Source organism: Lepisosteus platostomus, chromosome 13 (genome assembly GCF_059453375.1).
Source record: "Lepisosteus platostomus isolate fLepPlt1 chromosome 13, fLepPlt1.hap1, whole genome shotgun sequence".
Taxonomy (NCBI): Eukaryota; Metazoa; Chordata; class Actinopteri; order Semionotiformes; family Lepisosteidae; genus Lepisosteus; species Lepisosteus platostomus.
In genome coordinates this window covers 3,014,485-3,036,218 of record NC_142623.1, presented here as the reverse complement: position 1 = coordinate 3,036,218, position 21,734 = coordinate 3,014,485, and the positions used below count along the sequence as shown (strand labels likewise).

Here is a 21,734-nt window from a genome sequence, read left to right as displayed (position 1 = left end):
GCAAATAACTGTTCTTTGCAGTGAGATAAAGTAAATAACCATATAACTGAGTCAATAGAAATGGCTTGCAGCCACTTTTCACTTATCTGACAAATGGAAACGTTCTATTTTTTGTTTAGCTCATCAGAAAATATTTAATCTGCCCATATTTAAGAGCCTCTGGTATAGTGTGGTAGACACAAGCCTGAACATTTATCTATGCAAAGCAGAGTCTTTTCCTGTGCACTTCCTGGTGTGGCCTTCCTTGTGCTGCGGGTGTACGGAGCACTAGTGGGAATCTGACTGAACAAGGGTTTGGTTAATTGTCTTTGGCGTGTACGGCGCTCAGGAGCCGAGCGGAAAGTTTGCGTTACCTCGGGTGACCTGGCAGGGCTGCAGTGTGCGTGTTCGTCTATGGCCAATTAAAACTATAATCCGCAGACAGCAGGCTTCCTCCAGCTGTGGAAGAAAATGGTGAACAAGTTCCAGTGTCTAATTATTTAAAAATAATGTAAATATGCTCAGTTTGTGGTAGGGGATATTACACTCAGTAATTCAATTCAGTGTTTGTATCTTTAATTGCTGTGGCAGCTTTGCACTGCCTTGAACATTTGGATTTGGATAAACTACGCAGCCCAGATCCCTGAGTGCTGAGTAACACTGGGTTTTCCTGCTTTGAGAGACCTTTGGATCCTGTTTGTGTAGGTGGGGGTTTCATGGGACTCAAGAAACTGGCACCACCAAACACTTTTTTTTCTTATCAACTACAGCTGAACTCTTTGCAATTGATGTTATATGACACTGCTGAGGACAAGCCAATATCTGCACATACTATCAGTTTTTTTGGCTCTATAAATGTGCAAATGCTCTCTCCTTAAGATCCGTGTCAGAGGTCTGACAGCCTCTGGTGTTTGTATTAAGATATCACTCAGGGTAGCAATAAAAGTATTATAATGGTAATTCCTTTTTTATTGATTTTGTTTGGCAACAGAAAAATGGAGTCATCCTCCAGGTGTGGGGAAGGGGGTCCAGGTCTGACTAAGAGTTTAAGAGCAGAGCTGTAATTTTAGTAAAGAGTTCATGCTGGAAAGATTACCATCGCGATTCTTGAAATCCATATGGTCGCATTCTTCTGTAGTCACAAGGAGGATCAAGTTAATTCTCCTGAGTGAGGTTTCCTTTATCAGAATGATCTGCCTGTAGGAATGCTACTGCATTGCTACTATCTGCTGCACAGCAACACTCACAGCAAATGAGTGCAAATAACTGATGCATATTTAGTATTTATGTAGAAGACCTTGAGTAGGTTAAGATTTGCATTCAGCTGCAGGGCTGAAAAGAAAGTGAAATCAGAGCCATTTTTCAAAGCTCTGTTTTTGTCCAAGCACATGTGGAGGTGTTTGTGAACAGACCACAGTCTGCACCCAGGTGCTTTTGGGAGAAAAGGTTTCTGCGCACTCTGAGCTGGGAGGACAGGCATGCCAGGCGAAGGATAAGCTGCCAGTTTGTTGCTGGAAGAGTCGGAATCTGGGATGGGTCGCAGTGCAGTTTTCTGCTTGACAGGAGAAGGGTTCGGGAGGGTTACAAGCTGTCATTTTGCAGGTGCTGGTCTGCTTCTACAGAGGGTATCGGTGAACACATTACATGTCCTATTACCCTTCTGCGCAAAAGGTCGTTTAGAGGGTCAGCCAGCACAAATGCCCCATGAAGCCCCACTCCACCTGTTGTAGACATGGGGGATAGTTTTTTGCTTGTGATGACTTATGGTCGGCCTTTTACTGTCAAGGCCTCTGTCCCTTTTAATAAAAGTTACAGGCCTTGTACACAGCCTAGCACACACACGCTAACGCCACTCATCTTCACGGGGAATTAATGGGAAATTAGTCCTTTTCCTTGTCAACTTTTACAAATTTAGAATTGCCGACAGATAAAATATCCAATTGTGTGCGTTTCTCAACACGCAGAAGCCCACAGGAGAAGGAGGACGTGAAGGCAGGCTTCCTGGCCTGCCAAACTCTGTGCCCCTTGTGCTTTGACACAGGCCCATGCAGAAGGAGTGACGCGTCCCTTTCTGATGGTGCCCTGGAGACCACAGGTCTCTGTGTTGCAGAGTGAGCCCTCCTGACACAACCCAGGCTCGAGCCCGAGATCACCAGCTGAGCCACACGAGTTGCCCCGTTTATTGTTTCTAAGGTTTGAAAGAATGAAGCTTCCATATAAATTTAGGTTAAAAAAAAACATGGAATTATCCCTGTTTTGGAAAAACGAGACATCTGTTTCTTGCTTCAGTGCAATTAATGCTCATTGTGAGCTGTTCCTGCTTGTGATCTCACATGTGAGTGTGTCCCTGCACAATAACAATTGTCATCACAGTGCCACTTGCTCTTACTAGTCAAGGGAATGAAAACAAGTTCAATTCTCTGGTGCCTAATCACTGGTCTAACAATAGGAACCTGGATTAAAATGTAGCTTTGCGAACACAAATCACTTTCCAAGGGGCTTGGAATCACTGCAGGCTTTATGAGAACATGGCTATAAAAGGGGCATTTTTTCTGTTTCTTTTGATTTCAGCCAAAGGCTGGATTTTGTTTTTACATCTGAGTGGGCATATTTTTTTAATAGGTGAAAGTATTGCCTGTTCTTAATTTTATTTTTCCAAATGACTACACATTATAGTAATGAGCACTTTTGATATTTGCTCTCCAATTATACACCTTTGCTTGGGGTCTATTTTCCCCCACCACCTCCCAGCTCAAAGAAAGCAGAGCTGGCTTCCTCCAGTCCATGAATGAGGGCACGAGAGTCATTAACTTGAGATTAATTCTTTTTTGCAGAGCAGATCTGGGAATGCACAAGGAGCTGCTATGCTTTGTGCAGCACTATTATTATGTAGTGTGTTCTAGTCACAGTAGCTTTCGTGTCCACCAGTTTAAGGACTAAAGATTGCAGGGTGGGGCTAGGTTTTTTCATTCTGCTAGAAAGTAAACAGTGCGAGTGGGAGTCTCCTTCACTGTTCTGTATAAACTATGACTGTGGAGAGAGGCGGTGTAGAATTACCGGTTGTCACTTTTCAAAGTGCCGTAGGCTTGTTCGGGTGGTAAATGGGCACAAGTGAGCTCTAAAGTGTGTTGATGGTGAAAGAGCACAACTGCTCCCGGCTTCCGGCTGTGGAAGGAGCAGCCCCAGTCAAGCATGTGCTGGGAACATCGGCTCTTTCCTAAAGTAGTGAGGTTAAACATTATTACTGTTTCTCCGAGCTCTGGTGGCAGCTGTGGACAGTTCTGAGGGTGGGGAGGTTTATACCACCGTTGGGGTGAAACAAAAGAGCAGTGCCTGGAGTGCGTGTGTGACACTGCAGAACAGAGGGAACTTGCCTCTCCTTCACTTCACACGTGTTTGAAGTGGCTCTCTGTAGTCCGTTTTGTGTTGTCGGAAAGCAACGGGTCTTTCAATCTTGAGATTGCCGACTGATTAAGCTTCTCACTAAGTTTTTTAGTACGTAATGATCTTTTAGCTATATTCAGAGGTCGCAGTCATTCTACACTTTCTTACATAGGAAGAGGCTTTAAACAAAAAAAAATCAGATATGGACTTTTCTACACCAGACAACTAGAAAAGTTGGGGCTGTCAGTACGATTTTCCACATATATGAAAAGCATAAATTGATCACACCTAACTAGGACATGGACTCCTGCATAGTGGAGCTGTTGCAAAGGAACTTTTTTCCAAAATGTAGAGAGTAGTCTCCTTCTCACTCTGATACAGTAAGAAAACCGCCAGTGTCCTGGTGTCACTCCAGTTTGTCAAAACACTCATGATTCTATAACTGCTTTTCTGATATCAGTTTACCTTTTCTTAAAAACGTAGAAAGTCATCATTTAAGGCTAGAGCTGTAGAACTTTGTTAATGAGCTGTATATTTCTTCTTTCTAAAAAAAATGTTGTCTACATCAACAAACGTAGGCTGGTAAGTAGAGGTTTCACTGCAAACCTCTGTAAGCACTTAAACAACTGACCGCTTGTTTTGAATTAAGCAGCAGAATCTCAGCTGTGAGGGGGAGTGACATTTTCGAGTTCTAGACAAAATCCCAGCATTTCAGATCTTTAAAGTTTTCTCCTAATATCTATAAAACTGAGCAGCAGCTCCCCTGGAGACCTCGAGCTCTTTTCATCCAGTCTGATTGGAAGAAACATGGTATCGGCAATCGTATACTTAGAATTGTAGTCTCTTAATTGGGATTTTGAATTGTGTAGCAAGAGGTCCTATAAATTAGAGCATGTGTGTATTGTATTGCATGTTATTGCATGTGTGTACAGCAATATTACTAAATGTTTTCTTTTACGCAGCACTGCTCTGCTGATCTTTTGTGAACATCATCGTCCTCTCTTTGTTCTGCCTCAGTTTTTCCTTCATGCTTTTTCTATGACTTGCTGTTTAGGTTAGGTCCTAAAACTAACCAGACATGATTCAGAAACATCCCCAAATTACCATGTTGTTCCTTATGCTGTAGTATGATTTGATACTCCTACCCTCTCCATTCATCCTGTTAGAAATCTGAAATCTGAAACTGAAGCTCAGACAGTGGTGTTAGTATTCTGCCGCCATTGTATGTGAATTGTCGGAACAAAGTAAAAATTGAAAACAACCTGTCAGTGGCAGCCTTATGTAAAACTGTACGTTAGGCAGCTGGTCAACAGGGCCTGTCATGAGCTCTGTGCCGTTCTGTAGGTGGTTAAGAACAAAAGCCTTTGACCCAACAGCCTGTTACAGTCAGTTGGGTTCTGTATCAGTGCAGCTCGGAGCCCAGTTCAGGAGCCCAGCAGAGCAACACTGCTGCAGAAGATCCGGTCACTGGCTGAAAGAATGAGGCCAGCGTTATGTACGTGTATCGCCCCTGATGGAGCCCAAGAGTGTTGTGCATGTTGCTGCATTATTGAGGCTCAGGCAGTGCTCTATACATGTTTCACAGGGTGTTAACGTGATGCCAGCAGCATAGTAAAGGTCAAATAAAGACTAACGGTAAATTATATCAACTTAAACTATACATTTCATAAGGTGGAGCCCAAACCATTTAATTTTGAGACCTCACAGCTGCCTTAATATGCTGTATGTTATTAGAGCACTAATGTATTTTTTTGTGGGAGGACTGTTGCTTGTAATGGCTGAAGGCAGATGAATGGCGGTACCGCCCTGTACCAGTCTGCCACCTGATTGAAAGAGATGAGCGACGGACGATGGCCATGCTGCCCAGTAGTGTTAAACTCTGTCCTGGACACACGGTGTATCTGAGAGTGTGCTGGGGTACACCCTGAAACAAAATAGCTTCTGGAGCTGTGTGCTGTTTTCCTGCAATCTGGAATTTGTCAAGCTTAAGAACGTGAGGTATACATTGTGTTATTGGCGTGCTTCAACAGGACAAAGCCAAGCATTTTAATACGCTGATGTTAAAGTGAGAGAAACTGCACAACTGTAATGCATAAACCTAGCCAGCCCTGGTCAAGTCCCCATGGGTTTGTTTGAAACGGGGCCAGCCGAAGAGCAGGCCGGTCTGAATTGTGTTCTGATCTGAACAGAAAGTGCGAGGGAGAGTATTGCAAAAATTCTTAAAAGGGCTTTGCTTATCTGTGTTTATAAAAGGCCTTAACAGCACAGGAATCTGCACACGGAACACATGGGCTGCAAGTTATTAATTTGGCCGACTTTTTCTGTATCCAAAGCAAGTCAAATTTGTACTGATTTATGCTGCTTGAGTAGGGACCCTCTGAACGTGGATCCCTACTCAAGGGTACGATATTAGATCCCCACCTGGGAATTGAACCCGTGACCTTCGAGTTACAAGTCCAAAACACTAACCACTGCTCCTTACTGCTGCCTCATGCAGTTCGCCTGCCAAAAGAAGTCACCTGAGAGATTGAGTCGTGCCCCGCGCAGGAGACGAGGAAGGTCGGGTTACTGCACAACAGCAGTCCTGAGCTGCATTGTCCCTCAGTCTTGGCAAACATGCCAAGAGCGAGCACAGCATTTTCTCTGCATGGCTCCAGGTTGTGTGGAGGAGTTGCTCTTTGTTGCAAACTCTGCAATGGGGAACGGGTTCCTGGATGTGAGCGAAATGGGTCAGATGTGCGTGGGCGTGCTTTGGCCTCTGTCAGGAGAGATCTTTTTCTAATGGAAGTCTTTGGAACGAGTAAGCACCCCACCCCCAATAAAAGGGGTATGCAAGATATTTCTAATGTGGCAAAACTCTGACTGAACTTCAGTCATCAGTTTGAGTGTAGTATTTGAACTTCAGTTGCTCACTATCAACAACAACAAAATAAATGCCACTTCATCTTCCTGGATTCTAGTAAGACGCTTGACTGAATCGACAAGCGAATGTCATTCGGGGGGTGATTGTGAGCACCGAGGTCCGGATCTAAGCACTTTCATTCTTGCACAGTTAAAAAGCCGATGTCTTAACGTCTGGCTGCATGTTGTCGGAAAGGGCCAGGACTGTGACCATGAGGCCGAGCTGCAGCCCGAATCAAGTCGTGTTGCCTTGGAATGCCAAACATCTGTCTTTCATTCCGTTTTACTGCAGTCGCTGAATTTAGATAACCCTTAGGATAATTTAATATAATTAGGCAATTGTAAAAGACCTAATGTGCTGGGTGGCTCAACCAGTACATGCACGGAGCTCTGTAATCTGGCTTGTCTCGGGTTCGAGTCTGGGTTCGGTCCCAAGCCAGCTGTGACTGTGACCGAGATTGTAGGTGCGGTGGCGTGCAGTTGATGAAAACCTGGGACACAGCCCTCCACCACCTCCCAAGAGTCTCTGCAGAGCACACGCCGTCTCCAGAAATGACAGGCTCTGACAGGAGCCCGTCTGCCCTTCCTCACCCCTGCCTTGTGGGTAAGGAAGCTGTTCCCATGAGCCAAAATACCAAGAGGCAATTGGCGGTTCCAGCTCGGGTTCTAAAAGAATTGGCGACTTAAAAAATTGTCGCTCTGTGCAGAACAGATGAGATGATATTTTTTTCTCGGAAAAAAATTAACCCTGCTCTCATAAACTATACTCATGTTAAAAAAACTTGCAAGAAAAATAGATCTGGTTGCTCAGCTCCAGATTAAAGCTGTTATTCTTTTAAAGTAATTAAGTCCAGGCTCCTTTGGAAACCCAGGTATCGTAAAACCTGAAAGGATTATAGCAAGTGAAGTGTTTATCTTCTCTGCACCCAAATATTTTTATTCCTTGGGCTTGAAGAGATGCACTTGACATAGTTTATGGCTTGATCACGTCTTAATACGAAGTGCAGGCTGGGTGCCCAGAAAAACCGTGGGAAGCTTTTCCAATGCCCAGTGATTTTTAAGCACAACCATTAAAGGAAAATCCAGTTTTCTCACTGACTGAAGAAAATGAGGGCATCCTGTGGTGCCAAGGGAAATGTTGCAGTGGTTTAAGATGCTGAAGGATTTTCAGGAATCCGGGAGCCGTGTGGATTTTTAAAAACTGCCTTATTTAGCATTGAGGGCAAAAAAACATTTTTCTCAAGAAAGCAATCCAACATGCCAGAAACTTCACACAGAGCTTGGCCTCCTGTCACATTAATAACAGCCACTCTACATCAAGGAGACTGGAGTCCTGGAGCCTCAAACAGCAATAAAGTCATTCCGCCCAGAATCCTTCTATCAAAAATCATCTCCAGGATCTCCCTTTACTTTTGTTTTGTTGGGATTGGCAGTGGTTTCTTCGCGACTCGGATGTCGGCTGCAAACCCTGTGGCCGCACACGGGGAGAAAGAGGAAGCCCAGGCAGGCTCCCCTGGCCCGCCCGCCTTCGAGCCTCTTTTGGCACCGTACTCCAGCGCTGATTGGAGGAGAGGCTCGTCCCTTGCTGATGGCGTCGGATGCCCGTCTGTGCCCGGTTACCCGTGCAGCACTATGCCATTGAGAGAGCCCTGGCTGGCTTGATCCTTTACAGCACCACTTGGGGAATCCCTGTCACAGCTGATCAGTGAAACGACAGGCTTGAAGCCATTACCCACAGTGCTCCATCTGCACTTCAGTGTGTGCCTTGACCACGAGAGCCTTCTCCTGCGGGAGCGCTGCACAGACGCAGGCCTCCGGCCTGGCAAACACATGGTTTTTGAAGGCAACCCTAAACCATGACTAAATTGGGCAAAAGAAGATGGTACATGCTTTCATTCTTCAATTGAGGCAGCTTGTAGTAAACAAATCCATTCAAAAAACCTCCTTTGTATGAAAACCATACGTTTTTGTTATTCTTCTGAGTAATATATACTCTTGTTACTCAGTAACTCAGTAACTTATGGAGAAGGAACACGGAAACAACTGACAGACCTAAGTACTTGTTTGGGCTAAAAGGGTGCAGTTTAACAAGAACAGACCACAGAGTTGAAGCTGCAAGATCCCTTAACTAGTCACAGGTGCTCAATAAGTGGAACCAGACAGTGTAAGGCATTCTGGAACAGCAGCACTTGATCATCGTCTTACTTGCTCATTTCTTGGTACCTTTCAACTGTACCTTCAAACAACACATCCGTATTGCAGAAAGTAAAATGTTTTTAGATTTGTTTGTAAAATATCTGATGGGGTTTTGGTTAATTATTCTGATCTATGGTCACCTCTTTAGCTCAGCACCTTTGTGAAATGGACATCTGTATAAAAGGTGAAGGGCGAGATGGGTTTAGTACCTGTCCAGGTAGGGTGGTCCAGGGCTGTGGTAGGAAAGGGCTGTTAGCCATTGTCCATGAAAGCTGTCTGTTTGCCTAAATGTGTCTTTGGATCAGCTCAACCCACTGGAACATTTTCAAATGAGTTGTCACAGCGTTTCACATTGTTTTCCAGTTTATTATGGTTATTTTAACAGTCCTTGGAGTTGGGACGTGCCAGGGCTTTTTTACACACCCCTCTCTTTGCAGTCTTTCTGTCCCTTATCCCTCCCTGTCTTCTCTCTCTCTCTCCACACTCCTGCTTTTCTGCTTGTTCTGTGTTCTGCATGTATGTGCTGATAGTGGTTACTTTCTGCTTCATGTTTGAATAAGGTTCTGTATTTATGATCAAACACTAGTTGTAGGCGTTTCCTCTTGACATCATTTCTTGTCCCTGGTAAACAGTTATTATAAGCAATGTTTTTGGCAGCTGTGGTGGAATTATATTAATAGAAGCATTCAGAGTGATTTCTGTTTGGAAAGAATTGTGCTTTTGTTTTGTCCTGCGTATGAGCTTTTGGGAAGTTTCTGAGTGAAGAGTCACAGCTGTCTTTGATCCAGATGTTTTCCTCCTGTCCATACAGCAGTGCTCCTGGAATCCAGAATAGAGTAGTAACAAAGTTGTCAGTAGCTAGGTTGTTGCTTTAGAAAAAAAGGGCTTGTCTTAATAGAAATCAGTGTGGTTCATAAACTTAAGAATTTGAAAATTGTTCTGTTTGCAATTAATTTTGCTTCTAATACTTGTTGGCAGGAGGCTTTCTGGATAACAGATAGCTTTTTAGCCTTAAGAATCTATAAGTATTTAAACCAAATTACAGTTTCACTTTAAATCACAGAACTGGGATAACTATTAATATGCTTTAAGGCTTAAGACTGTTGTTTTACTACACTTGGGCACATCTGTAAATTCATTAAATGTAAAACAAATGTTCAGGTTGCCTTGCAATTGTTTATTCAAATATTCCCTCTTGCAGTTTTTACCTATAATTTGTCAACAGATCTTTACAATTTTTTTTGTCTTTAATTAAGCCCTCTTTTAGCAATTAACTCCTGAAAAATACCAGGGTTTGTCTTTGGTGTGTGGTTCTGGAGCCAAGACAAATGATCCCATGCAAATAATCCAGATTGTGAGCTTTGCTTCCATGAAAACAACATGGTCATCTTCAGTACATCAGTGCAGGGGAGCTAAAATGTTGTTTCTGATTTCTGCAACCATGCTGTTTAGTTCAGCTATATGGTAATGGGGCAACTTTGCTGCTGGTTCCTCTTCCTCAGCTCTGACCTGCAGAGAGGTGTTCAGCACCTGGAGGGATAGGCTCCAAGCAAGGGAAAGACCTCACTGTCCTCTCTTGCCAGGACTGTCTGTCAAGCCCCAGATCTCCATGCATCATATCCTGGGAGCTAATAACTTGTGAAAATTCACAGGCTTATTTTTTCCGTCCTAAGGGCATAATCACATAATTAGGGGTCCAAACACCGCGTTCAGATTGAGATCGTATAGAATGATGTCTCGGCATGTGCATAGCTGTGACTTGCATCGCTCTTTAAAGCGCAGCATTATTGCTTCTGAAACAATTCCCCCTGAAGAGATACAGCGAGCAAACGTCTGCTCACTAATGTGCGTGACAGAATTCTCATCTGGGCAAACACCTTGCAGATGACGTGACGAGGATTATCAGCAAGTAGTAAAAGCTTAAACCATAGATGGAAATGCCGAGGCTTAAAAAGAATGTTGACATCATTCAACACAACATCTTCATGATGCTGTGGGGAAGCCATAAGGAAGTTCAACAGAACGTTACTCAGTGTACAGACTGACATGCCTTGATTTCATATAAATATAGCGTTTGCTTCTGATGACCAAAAAGGCTCCCGAAGGAGATGGCTTGGTTAATGAGCTCCAGGCTCAGCAGTCGAGCATGAATCATCTGGTCCCAAGTAAAAGCAGGCGCACCTTGCTGTGTACGTTCCGTTCGCGAGGAAACTTCGGCTCCACAAGCCGGAGAGGGGAAGATGCCGAGAGCAGCTGTAGTTGGCTCCTCTCCTCCGTGCATCACTCATCGCATCACGGCCGCGGTTTATCCCCGCGGTCTGGCAGGATTTCCTGTCTGGCGGCTCCCCTCTTGTCAGGAGTGAAAGAGCACAGGGAGGTATGAGCGACAGGGGGCTGCAGAGACAGGGGGTGGTGTTGGGGGGGGTAGGCAGCGCTCCCTGCTCGAGTCATCCCCAGGGCTGTAATTAAGAGCTTGACGTGATGAAAGACCAGAAGAAATGTTAATGGCTGGGTTGGGACGTTTTCCGCGCCACGTTAGATGTGTGCGCAGCGCTGCTTTCCTTGGAGGCCCGGAGATCGCCAAGGCAACGGGGGCTGCAGGCACAGCAGGCCGCAGTGTGACCGGACGTGGCTGCTCTGCTACCTGTCCACTCCCGTCCACCTCAGCGGTGTCTGTCCTTCAGTGCACAGATCAATTCTTTCACTCCATCAGGAGCGATTGGCATCAAATCAACACATCTTAAATCAGTGACTTCAGATTAGATTAATTAAATATGCGTAACCTAACTAGTAATTAGTGTCCTTCTCTGTGGTTGTTTTCTGTTTGCAAACTCTGGATTCCGGATGAACTTTACAGTCGTGATGTCAGTGCACAGCTGCTGACAGGGAACCTTTTATTAATACACCTATTAAGGAAAAATGAGTCATTTGGCCTGTATGCAAGATCAGCAGTTGACTAGCGCTGTTAAAGAATATATTTCCTCATTTGAGAAGCTAAACGCTGATGGTAAAAAAATAAATAATTAAAATGAGTTTAAAATGGGGAAGCTGGCAAGTCTGTGCCTGTTTTGTGTGAAGTGTGAAATAGTAATAAAGGATCCTAATCAATGTTAATGTATTATGTAGAATTGGCCCTCTCTTGAGAGCATGGTTACCTTCCTCGTCACTTACAGTATTGGCTGTTTCGCTGATGAGTTGACACTGTAGCTGATGCTGCTGTGACGATTAGTCCTGGTTGTCTGTCAGACTGCTATTCTTAGACGGTCAAAGGTTAAAGATTGCAAGGTTTGCAATCTGTAAGCATGGTCTGGACTGGTTGTTTTGTGTCTTTTTTGTCAAGCAAACAAATCTGAGACCTGATTAGCAGTTTACTGTGTCATAAGCAGAGCTGTGACTAATGTGTTGCGAACTCCGTTTCTGTGCTTGAACAGCTTGTTCCAGCCACAAGCCTGGTTTTGCAAGGATTCAGAGTTCCCAGGACAAGAATGGGCGGATTGCAAGGCACTGCTAGTAACCAAACATGCCTTGCTACCACTCCCAGCTCCGTTTCTGATTTACCCAAGGCAGCCTCTTGACACAACAGTGCATTAATCACTGCTGTCTGGAATCTGAGCTCTGGGAGGTAGCGCGCAGTGCTCGACACCACCTTTCCATTGGTCGTTGTTGCCCCTGCTCCGCTGTGCAAAGGGTGGCTGTTGGAAAGGGCATCAGACCTCAAGGGCACAGTCTAGTGCAGGAACGTACAAGCTTTATACAGATATCTGCGAAGCTCCCAAAACCTTAGGAGTTCTCTCCTTGTAAGACCTCATGTAATGCACATAGTGTGTGGTATATACCTCTCCACCTTCATTGGTTTGCAGAACTCTTCCTATTGAAACTGTAAAGGCCTTTACAAAGGCTGTGTTGTGTCTGAGTAATGATCACACCCTGCCCGATGTGTGGATCAGAATCCATTCTGTGCGATTACAGTCTCCAAGGAGTTTGCGGGTAGTCTGCTGGCACAGTGGTTTGCACTGCAGCCTCGCAGCGCTGGAGCCCCAGGTTCCGAGTGGAGTTTGCATGGGATGAAGAAGTTAGGAAACGAATGGGTGGGAACGCGTTTGCTGGCAGAGCTGCTGGAGTCAAGGTTTGAGTGCAATCCACTCAGCTAAACTAGAGTATAAATGACACATAACATGCCAGAGCCTAGTTAAAGACAAAGTGGATTTACATGCAGCTGTGCTTCCATGTGCATCTGTGAAAAACCTCTGTCCAGAATGACTGTTTAGTTATAACATTATTATTATTATTATTATTATTATTATTATTATTATACTCTTTGTTTGCTCTTCCTTTAGCCTCAGCTGTACACTCCTTTGAAGATTACCTAGAGCATTGTGCTGACCATAGTTTGATAAACAGAAGAGAATGCTTCTGAGGTTCCAGTTTTTTACATCTGGACCAGACTGAGCTTGACACAGGCACAGTGTGGTCAAGTCACATGACCTAAATTGGTATGTTTTACAGCGGACTCGTTGCTATTACTCCTGATTGCTATAATTTACACTGGAAAGAATGGGGGCTGTTTAACTTAAAGGACAGCGTGTCGATTCTTTCCAGTTTCATAACCGGGTGAAAGCTGAGTGTACTTTACAGAGGTTGCTGTTTTCTTTTTTCATCTGTTAATTCAATTTTAAGGTGTAGAGTACTTAACTGAGCCGACACAGCATTTAGGAGGAATGTTTCACCAACATATTCTTGGACATGCACGAATTTCGTGGGAAAATGTTTGGGGGGGAAAGTATTTCAAATGGAAACTATGTGAAAGTTTATTTAAAACTAAGAGCAGGGAGAATCTCTATATGTAAAGGGTTGTGGAAATATGGCACAACTACACTGTCCAAGCTTATACCCTGGTTTCCCTCAAAAAAAGATGAGATCCTTCAATCAATTAGCTGCTAAATACCTAACTACTAACTAAACCCTCTCCAAATGGCTTTGGTATATAACCTGTGTTCTTGGAATGCTTTGTACCTTGTAGAACGGAAGGGCAGTGGAACAGCCACAAAGCTGCTGTGCTGCACTGACCCTCTCACTAAGGTCGTGCCATCCCAGGTGCTGGGAATGAGGTAGTAGCCAGAGGAGAAATAGCCATGTCCCCGAAGTTCTTCATCTGCTCAGGAGACATGTGTTAAGGTGAGGTCATAAATACCAGTGCTTTGTCACAGCAGGTTAGACTGATGTGTAAGAAGAGGCTGGGGCTGGCAGTCACTTTTAGCTCTCCATGTGAAACCTCATGCTTTTGCATGTTTAAAAAGTCACATTAGCTCTTTCTTGTTCCTTTTGCGCTGATGGAGCCATAACTAGATCGTTGCACATGTTTTGGGAAGAATGTGTTGCTGATGTGCTGATCCCATTGAAAATACAAGGATAAAATGGGAAAGGAAATCCCACAGATCAAGTTGCTCTGAAGTCTGTCCAGAATGCTTTGTCATGGTGATTGGACAGAGTTTCTTTGGGAGTTGAGCACGAGGGGGCAGGGCTGAGGAGTTGCCATAATGTTTGAACCCACCGCTAGCGCCAGACCTGTTATTGCTTCATTTTGCTAAGGCAGGGCACCTGCTGTCGGCTGCAGTGGTTACACCTCTGAAACGTGTGCCAGGTGTGTGAATTTGCCTGCAGAGAAGAATTGTTGGAAAAACGCACTAGTGTGGTGTGGTACTGTGCTACCCGGGCACAGTAGTCTATCTGGCAGCCCTGATGCTAGAAAATGACTGGCCTGTACTAATTAATAGCTCGGGAGATGTTTCTATATAATCCTCTAATGCAAGCTTTGTTGCCAGAGTGACATAGAGAGGTGTGTCTGCCTTATAGAGATCGGGCTCTTTTACCTACTGCAAAATCACATCAGGATGCAGTTTCCTGTTGCTTTCAGCATTTAGTGAAAGATTCTGGCTCCGAATTCCCGGTTCTCCTTCGTCAGAGTTGATTTCTGTCGAAATTGTATGGTTGCCTCCCCCTTGTCCAGCAGGAACAGACCAGAGGGAATTCCTGCTCTGAGCTTCCGACGTTCGGTTGTCCTTGTTGGAACTCGCCCACCCCTTACAAACCCACTGGCAACCAAACGGTTAAACGATTCATGTGGTCTTCCCTGCTTTCTGGAGGAATGGCTGAGGTCAGGTCCAGACTGTAGGGCACAGAAAGTCTGGAGCAGTGAAGAGGTTTATTAGTTCAGAAGCAACAAGGGGCTGGACAGACTCTTGAGCGTGGGTGTCGGTTGGTTCATTCGGGATCATATTTCAGACAGCGGTGCTTACCTGCAGCTGGGAGCTGGAAAAGACAGAGATCTGCCCATAGCTGCCTGTTTCACTCCAGAGAGCTCACTGCAGCTTGCTTGATCTCATATCCCTGACGGTTCCCTGGAAAATTAACTCCTTAGTTCTTAAAAAAAAAAAAAAACGTTTGTAACAAGCACTTTGAAAGAACGAGAACATTTTAACATGTGCTTCTGATGAAGAGAGGAGCTAGGAATGCACCACAGCCGGCAAAGCTGATTTGACTGAGCAGGACAGAGGGCGGAGTGGAAAATATGGTTTTTGTAGTGTCATGAGAAGGGAGCTGTGCAGAGAGTGTAACATGACTACATGTGCAAGAATGAGGAGAGAAGTGCCAGCTCATTGCTATGGATTTTAACTGGAAAGCTTGGGTTGGGATAAAAAGTTTGTGCGGATAACTGATCTCTCGTCCATTCTGTCTCTCTCGCGTGGGTGTATGCGCTAGCCCTCACACGCAGCAGACCAGGGGAGGGCACCGATCTGGAGCTCATTTCACCCACTCCACTTTAAGGGACTGTGCACTGGCTGAACTGCTACACCCCACATTGGAGTTACAGGAAATTGGCAGTGATTACTGTTCCCAGCAGAGCAGCGTTTTACTACTGAGGTGGAAATGATCATTTAGGAGATTCGGCAGGCAGGAGATTTTGAACCAATTAAAAAAGGTGGGATTTAGTTTTTTTGGGGGAATCTTTTTTTCCCCCCCCCCTCTGACAAGTTTTATGAACAAACTGGATTTGATTTAGTTTCTTTGAAATAGTTTTGCAGAGACGGTGTATCCAGCGGTCTGTGGTTGGCTCTCTGGTTACTGCTGGGAGACTCCTCTTCGCAATCAAATACATGTGTACAGAATATAGACCTGCTCGACAAACAAGGGGTCCCCTGGCTTGTGACCTGAGTAGGAAAACAAACACTCCCTGAAATCTGTTAGCCAATCTCCCGGACTCCTGATTTTCTCTTGGGATTTGTTGACTCGGGCAGTGATTGCATTCGGGTAAAGCTCCCTGTTTTTTTTTTTCCCCTTCCCATCTCTCGCATCTTCCAGGGCGGGTGTGGGGGGGTTCTCGGGATGTCGGCGAGGAGTTCCGGGGACCTGGTGCCGAAGGACATCAGCGACATCCTGGCCAGGGAGAGCAAGGCCCACAAGAGCAAGAAGCACCGCGGGGGCTCCCTGAGCCGGGCCTTCAGCTGGCTAAAGGGCAAGAAGAAGAAGAAGAGCCCCAGTGGGGCGCAGGTTCGAGGCGGAAAAGGAGGCGACGCCAAGGGCAAGCAGCACCCCCCCGGAGACCCGACAGCCAAAGGTAGGCGCAGCGAAGCTCCGGGCTGCGGTCTCGGACCGCTTCGTCCCTCCCTGCCCCACCCCCGGGTCCTGTGCGTACCTGTGCCGCCCCACCTGGGCCACCTCTTGCTCTGGGTTTAGGAAGCACCTCATTCCTGTGCAGCGCCCTGCTGCCGTTTTTGCAGAGCAAATCACCGCTTTTACAAGACCTTTCCCGCGAAGGCAATGCAGTGTGCTCCAGCAGGGCGCCTCTTCCGTACGGAGATCAATGGGACGCAGGGCCCGGCAGTGCTGATCGGAGCTGCCTGTGAGCAGCTACAGCCCTCCTTGCCCTGGTGCTGAGGAGTGCTGTGGCATGTTTGTGTGGTGAGAGCAGGTAATGTAGCCACACTGCGCCGTATTCAAAATCTTCCCTGCTTTTCAACTGGTTTCTAAGGGAGGGCATCTGCTTTACAATTGTCTGCTCTGCAGTCATCAGTTCCGATCTCTTGTCCTCCTCTCCTGGTTTACAGCAATCCACGTGTGGCCAAGTCTGGCACTTCATTCATTTATGTAATCATTTTTTACGTTTTCATTTGCAAGTTGACTCTTGGAATCTGTGACGTACTGTATGCACTGATTTGGGATGAGTTGCAACCCACCTCAGTACAGCGATCAAGTAAAATGCCGATAATACCAGACTGCTTTTGAAGAGCACACCAGATTCATGCACAGCCTGCCATTTATTTGGAGTGGGAAATTTTAGGATTTTTGTTGAGGTTTGGTGACAAACAGACCTGTCCCTGGTGATCATCTGGGTATCACTAAGCCATTTATTTCGGGGTTTTCACGTCCTCATCACCTCTGCTAAGATGATCAGTTTATTTGGGATTTGTACGTTGCAGCCGCCCACAGCTGGTCTTCCCAACTATTTCTAGGTGTCTTCCCATTTGAACACGGTGACGAAGTGACTGGCATTGCTTTTCTGGCCATCTGCTTTTAGGTAGTGTTTTATTGAGGGATGATCTGTCACCTCTGCCTTTAACTACCTTGGGCCTTCATGGACTCCCTCCAAACTGAGAATGTGCTGCTGTCTCTTGACATTATTTTCAATATTATAATAATGCCTTATTTATCCACGTAGGTCAGCAGAGAACTGATTGTGATTAACAATGACAACTTGGCCAGCGAAGCTAATGCCAGAGCTGCACAGAAAACAAAGCAGGACAGGAAAGAACAATCAATTCAATGCGAATGACATAACAAGAGGTGGCAGGTTTAACAAGTGCATGTGTCAGACAGAACATTTTAATGGTGATTTAATCATGTAATTAAAAATGCCCTCCACTATGAAGGTGTACACTTGCAGCTCACACTAATGGATAGCTCCCATCACTGATAGACGCAAATTGGAATAATTTGAAATGATTAGATTGGCACCCAGAGCCAGTTGCTGCCTTCAGGAAGCTTAATTTTATAACGATACACCATGCTAAATTGTAGGGCTGTATAGAAAGCTGCCATAAAAGAACAGAGTGAGGTGTGTTCCCAATAACCAATATGTTCACCAAAAAGAATGCAATAGTATTACAGAGATTTGTAGACAAAGATCTGAAAGCAATATTGTCTGGATTTTGATATTGCCTCCTTGCTGATGTTTTGCTGTTTAATGCTTTAATTTTTGGTACCGTAATGAGAACCTGTTGTTGTGGCTATTAGTAGGCATCATCTCCATGGCTTTCTCCGGCCTTTAACAAATGTTTGTACATTTTAAATAGGGTTCTCTTTGAAGTGGCAGACAGCATTCACAGTCTGTATACACAGAACTCAATCAACATCTGACATCTTGTGAACTGTGTGTAGTGCTGACAGCTGTGTGGGAACTATTAATTAAACTGGTTTGTCATGAATGATGACACCTGTTTCTGTACCTTTACCACAGTAAATGGAGTTATATAAATGGAGAGCTTTGTATCTCGTTGAAAACCTGTTCTACTCAAACAAGATGTCTCACCTGAAGTGTAGAAACATTAGAGGCCCTAAGAATTTGTTTACTTTAGTAACTGGGATTTCACTTTTCCCTTTCCTTCCATCAGGTGAGCACGGCAGCTAAAGCTCTTTGCACATGTTTATGCTGAACGTTACTTGGCTTGACTTTTTGACAGTGTTTAACATCGGCTAAAAATAACGAGGGCCTTTGCAAAAAGAAAAAAGTACTTTGGCATGCCCGCATAGTAAGCAATTAAACTGCAATTCACTTATAGAGAAACCTTTTACAGAAGTGGAGTGTAAATCGGGTGGCTAGCTGTGTTCTTAGGCCTTGTGTCCGCTTGTGCTTCGCTCTGTCCCAGGATGCCGTCTTTGTGAAGTTCGCATGATCTCCTCATGTCGCTGTTGGTGCTCCAGGATCCTCTTGCTTCCCAGAGGCATGCTAGCTGGATACTTTGTGTCGTTCTGTTCTCTGTGTGTACGAGTCCTGTACATGGCATCCCATCCACAGGGTGTGGTCCTGCCTTGCTCCCTGTGTTTCTGGGATGGGCTCCAGGCTTCTGCGTCCCTTACCAGGAATGAGCGGCTTTGCAGTAGCGTCGTACGTGAAGTTTAAATGATTTACACACATTTCTGCCGTTTCTTGTCATTTGGAATCCTGTTTGCTTTTGTTTTGTTAAGCTGGTGTCATTTTTTTCCAATAATAGTTGCCACGTGTTATAGATGTCAGAGCTGCCCAAACTGCATCTGAATTTTAGGGAATATCTAGAAAAGATATGTTTTTTTTGGACCGGAAGGGTGTGCAGATTTAAGAGACAATGGGGGCAGAAGAGAGACAACAGTTAGTCATTTTGCAATATAATTCTGTTTAGCCTAATACTCTGTTCGGAAGTATTAAAATTGTTACCTATGCAGCTTAATCCAGTATTCCTAAAATAATGCTCAGGCGGATAAGAGCAAATTATACAATTTCACAAGCCTGCAGTTGCCGGGCATGATGTAGAGCTGTAGACAGGAATGATATGGCTCCAGTTGAAGTACTGTACATGTACATGCATTCAGCTTGGATGCCTGGTCAGGCCACTGCTTCAAGGGAGGTGCATGGGAACGTTAAGACTAAATTAAGTAGTTAACATTTCCCAGCTCTCAGCAGCTCACATTATCCTCCTCAGCGTGCAGCATACAGGAGTCTACTCAGTATCTTTGCAGTAGGAATGCAGCTTTGATTGGAGAAATTCCTGGGAAAACTATCTGCTGCTGACATGTTCTGACTGCTGGATTCTTGATTCTGAGAGGAGATTATGAAGGCACAAAGGTTTATTGAGTTAGGGTGATGACTAAGACTAAAATCTTTTAAATGCTTTTTTAATTAGAAAAGCTTTCCTGTAGCCTGTACAAAATCCAGCAGTATTTTTGACAATACTTCTGAATGCTTTTGTCTGTGTATTGATAAACTTAAGTACTGCGATGCTTGCTATGCAAACATTTTTTTTATTTAACCTTTGTTTTAAAATCCTTTCCCACCTTAGGAAAATAATAGAAAAAATGACTCATCTGTTCAAAGTGCTTCCCTGTAGTTGAGACTGAAACACTTCCTAACATATGGTCTTTAAAAATAGCCTGGAATATACAGTAGCAAGCAAAGTAAATCAAAGATCATAAGTTAACATCCACTTTTGATAGGATGAAGATAGAATCTCATCTTGGCATTAGAACCACTCTGTTTGTGCTTGATTGCATAACCTGAAATATGCAAGAAATCATGACCATGGTGATTATCTGGTGAGCCTTTTCATGCTCTTTGCGTGTTTGCGTGCTTTCCTCCAGGTGCTCCATAGTCCAAAGACATACTGGTAGGTTTACCGGCTTCTGGGAGAACTGGTGTGTGTTTGTGTCTGCGGCTGCCTGTTGCTTGCCTTGATTGGCTCCAGCTCCCTTGCAACCCTGAGGTGGATGAGTGAAACGGTTAAAAAATGAATGAATGGACCTGAATGCATAAATGAAACTTATTAGGTTATATATAGAGTACGTCTGTACTACATACAGAGTTCTCAATATGGATAATGGCATCGTTAACCATAGCATGGACTGCAGTGTTCCGTGCAACACTTGGAGCCCTAACACTTAAGAGACTTTGAGGAAATTGAACTTCATCCTCCATGAACATGCCATTCTCTGGTTTGGGAGCTCCCGTGGATGTGCCCCTAGACTGACCTCTCTGGCCACACCTCTGTACGGTAACCAAGGCCCTTATCTCTTGTCACCAAAAAGGACAAATAAGCATGTTGATACAGTTCAGTGTGCAGCCAGCACATACCTTTGAAAAGATACGTGCAGAGTCAGCTGGTGTCTGTAGCAGCAGGATGAGAGCAGTGTGGCTCACGTTGGTCAGTAATCCAGCAGTCTCTGGGGGGGGCAGGCGCTGTTCCCATCAAAGCAGGGGTTCATAGAGCACGTTTTGGAAATGTGGAGGAGCGTTGGAATTGGCCGTCTTATTCCTTAATTATTCCCAGTGTACCGGGGACGCTGTGCCTCATCATGGCGGTGCTCGTTCGTGTTCGTAGTGTTTGTGAGGGAGATCTTCAAGGACACCGTGCCACATGGGTCATGAGCCCCGCAGTCTCCAGTGCTTACTGCGGCTGCCTTAATATGAAAAGCGTTCTTAACGAATGTTCAGGAGGGGCGACTGTCTCTGAACTTTACCGGAGGAGGTGGGCGTGGTGCAGACTCCATTTAAAGCCATCATTAAGTTTCACTCGGTTTGTCTGAAGTCTCTCTGCCTTACGTAATAGTGAGAAACTGATGGTATTTAACCCAAGACTTGCAAGTCATGTTGACATCTGCAAGGAATACGGCAGTTTATTCTATAAAGAAAATGTAACCCTAAAACATCTGGACAAGCCCTCCATATTTTGTTCTAGGCATAGGATGATCATTTTAATACCTTTCAGAAAATGTTTACCTGTATTTTAAATAGTTTTTTTCTTATAGTTATATATAGTTAAGACTATCGGAAATAGGATCGCGTGGAGAGGCTGAGTGTACCTCATTTAGGCTGTTATTAAATGTTGTGCTCTTTTTATTCTCGCGTACCCTGAGAAGCGCACTGAAATTCTGGAATCATTTCCTGCAGAGGAGCTGTGAGGTATTCTTTCTTGACTTGTTTCGCTTTGTGGGAAATGTCCTTGGGAAAGTACAGTATGTGGCAAGAAAATTGTATGACCTTGAGGAACAATGCTGCCTCACTTTTTGAAGGTGAATGGTCTCAGGAACGTCTTGAGCTCAATAGCACTTGCCTGCAATCTTCCAGCTTACAGAGAGGAAAATTCCATTATTCATCATCCTGTGAGAAAAATGTTAAGTTGATCTGCCAGGAATGAGGCCACCCTGTTTTATCAAAAAGAGTAAGACACAGAGTGTTTTGTGCAACATTTTTGGATTAGTTCGATTAGAGAGGAAAATGTTCAAGTCAGCTTTACAAACTCGGAGTTGAACTAAGTGTTTTTTCTGTTGCGTGACATTCTGGTGATGGTAGATGGGGGGCAAACAAAATAACAACGGAGGAGAAATCTAGTCTTTACATCTCCAGCTGAGACATTAACCCAGGACAGATTCCGGCTTCTAAGCCACTTTTTATCTCATTCCTTTAAGACAAAAACTGATAAATAATGAATCACATGGACCTGTTTCCAAAAACCAGACTGGCCTCTTAT

General features: G+C 44.6%; 1 protein-coding gene across 1 annotated transcript in view; it reads left to right on the top strand.

The window, feature by feature from the left end:
- The window catches only part of nhsl3 (NHS like 3), an 84,118-nt gene that overhangs the window by 8,161 nt on the left and 54,223 nt on the right, over positions 1–21,734 (top strand). Inside the window, exon 3 of the mRNA XM_088602577.1 lies at positions 15,820–16,075. Coding sequence (XP_088458703.1) covers positions 15,844–16,075 — 232 coding nt within the window. The 5' untranslated portion in view covers positions 15,820–15,843. The remainder of the gene's footprint in view (positions 1–15,819; positions 16,076–21,734) is intronic.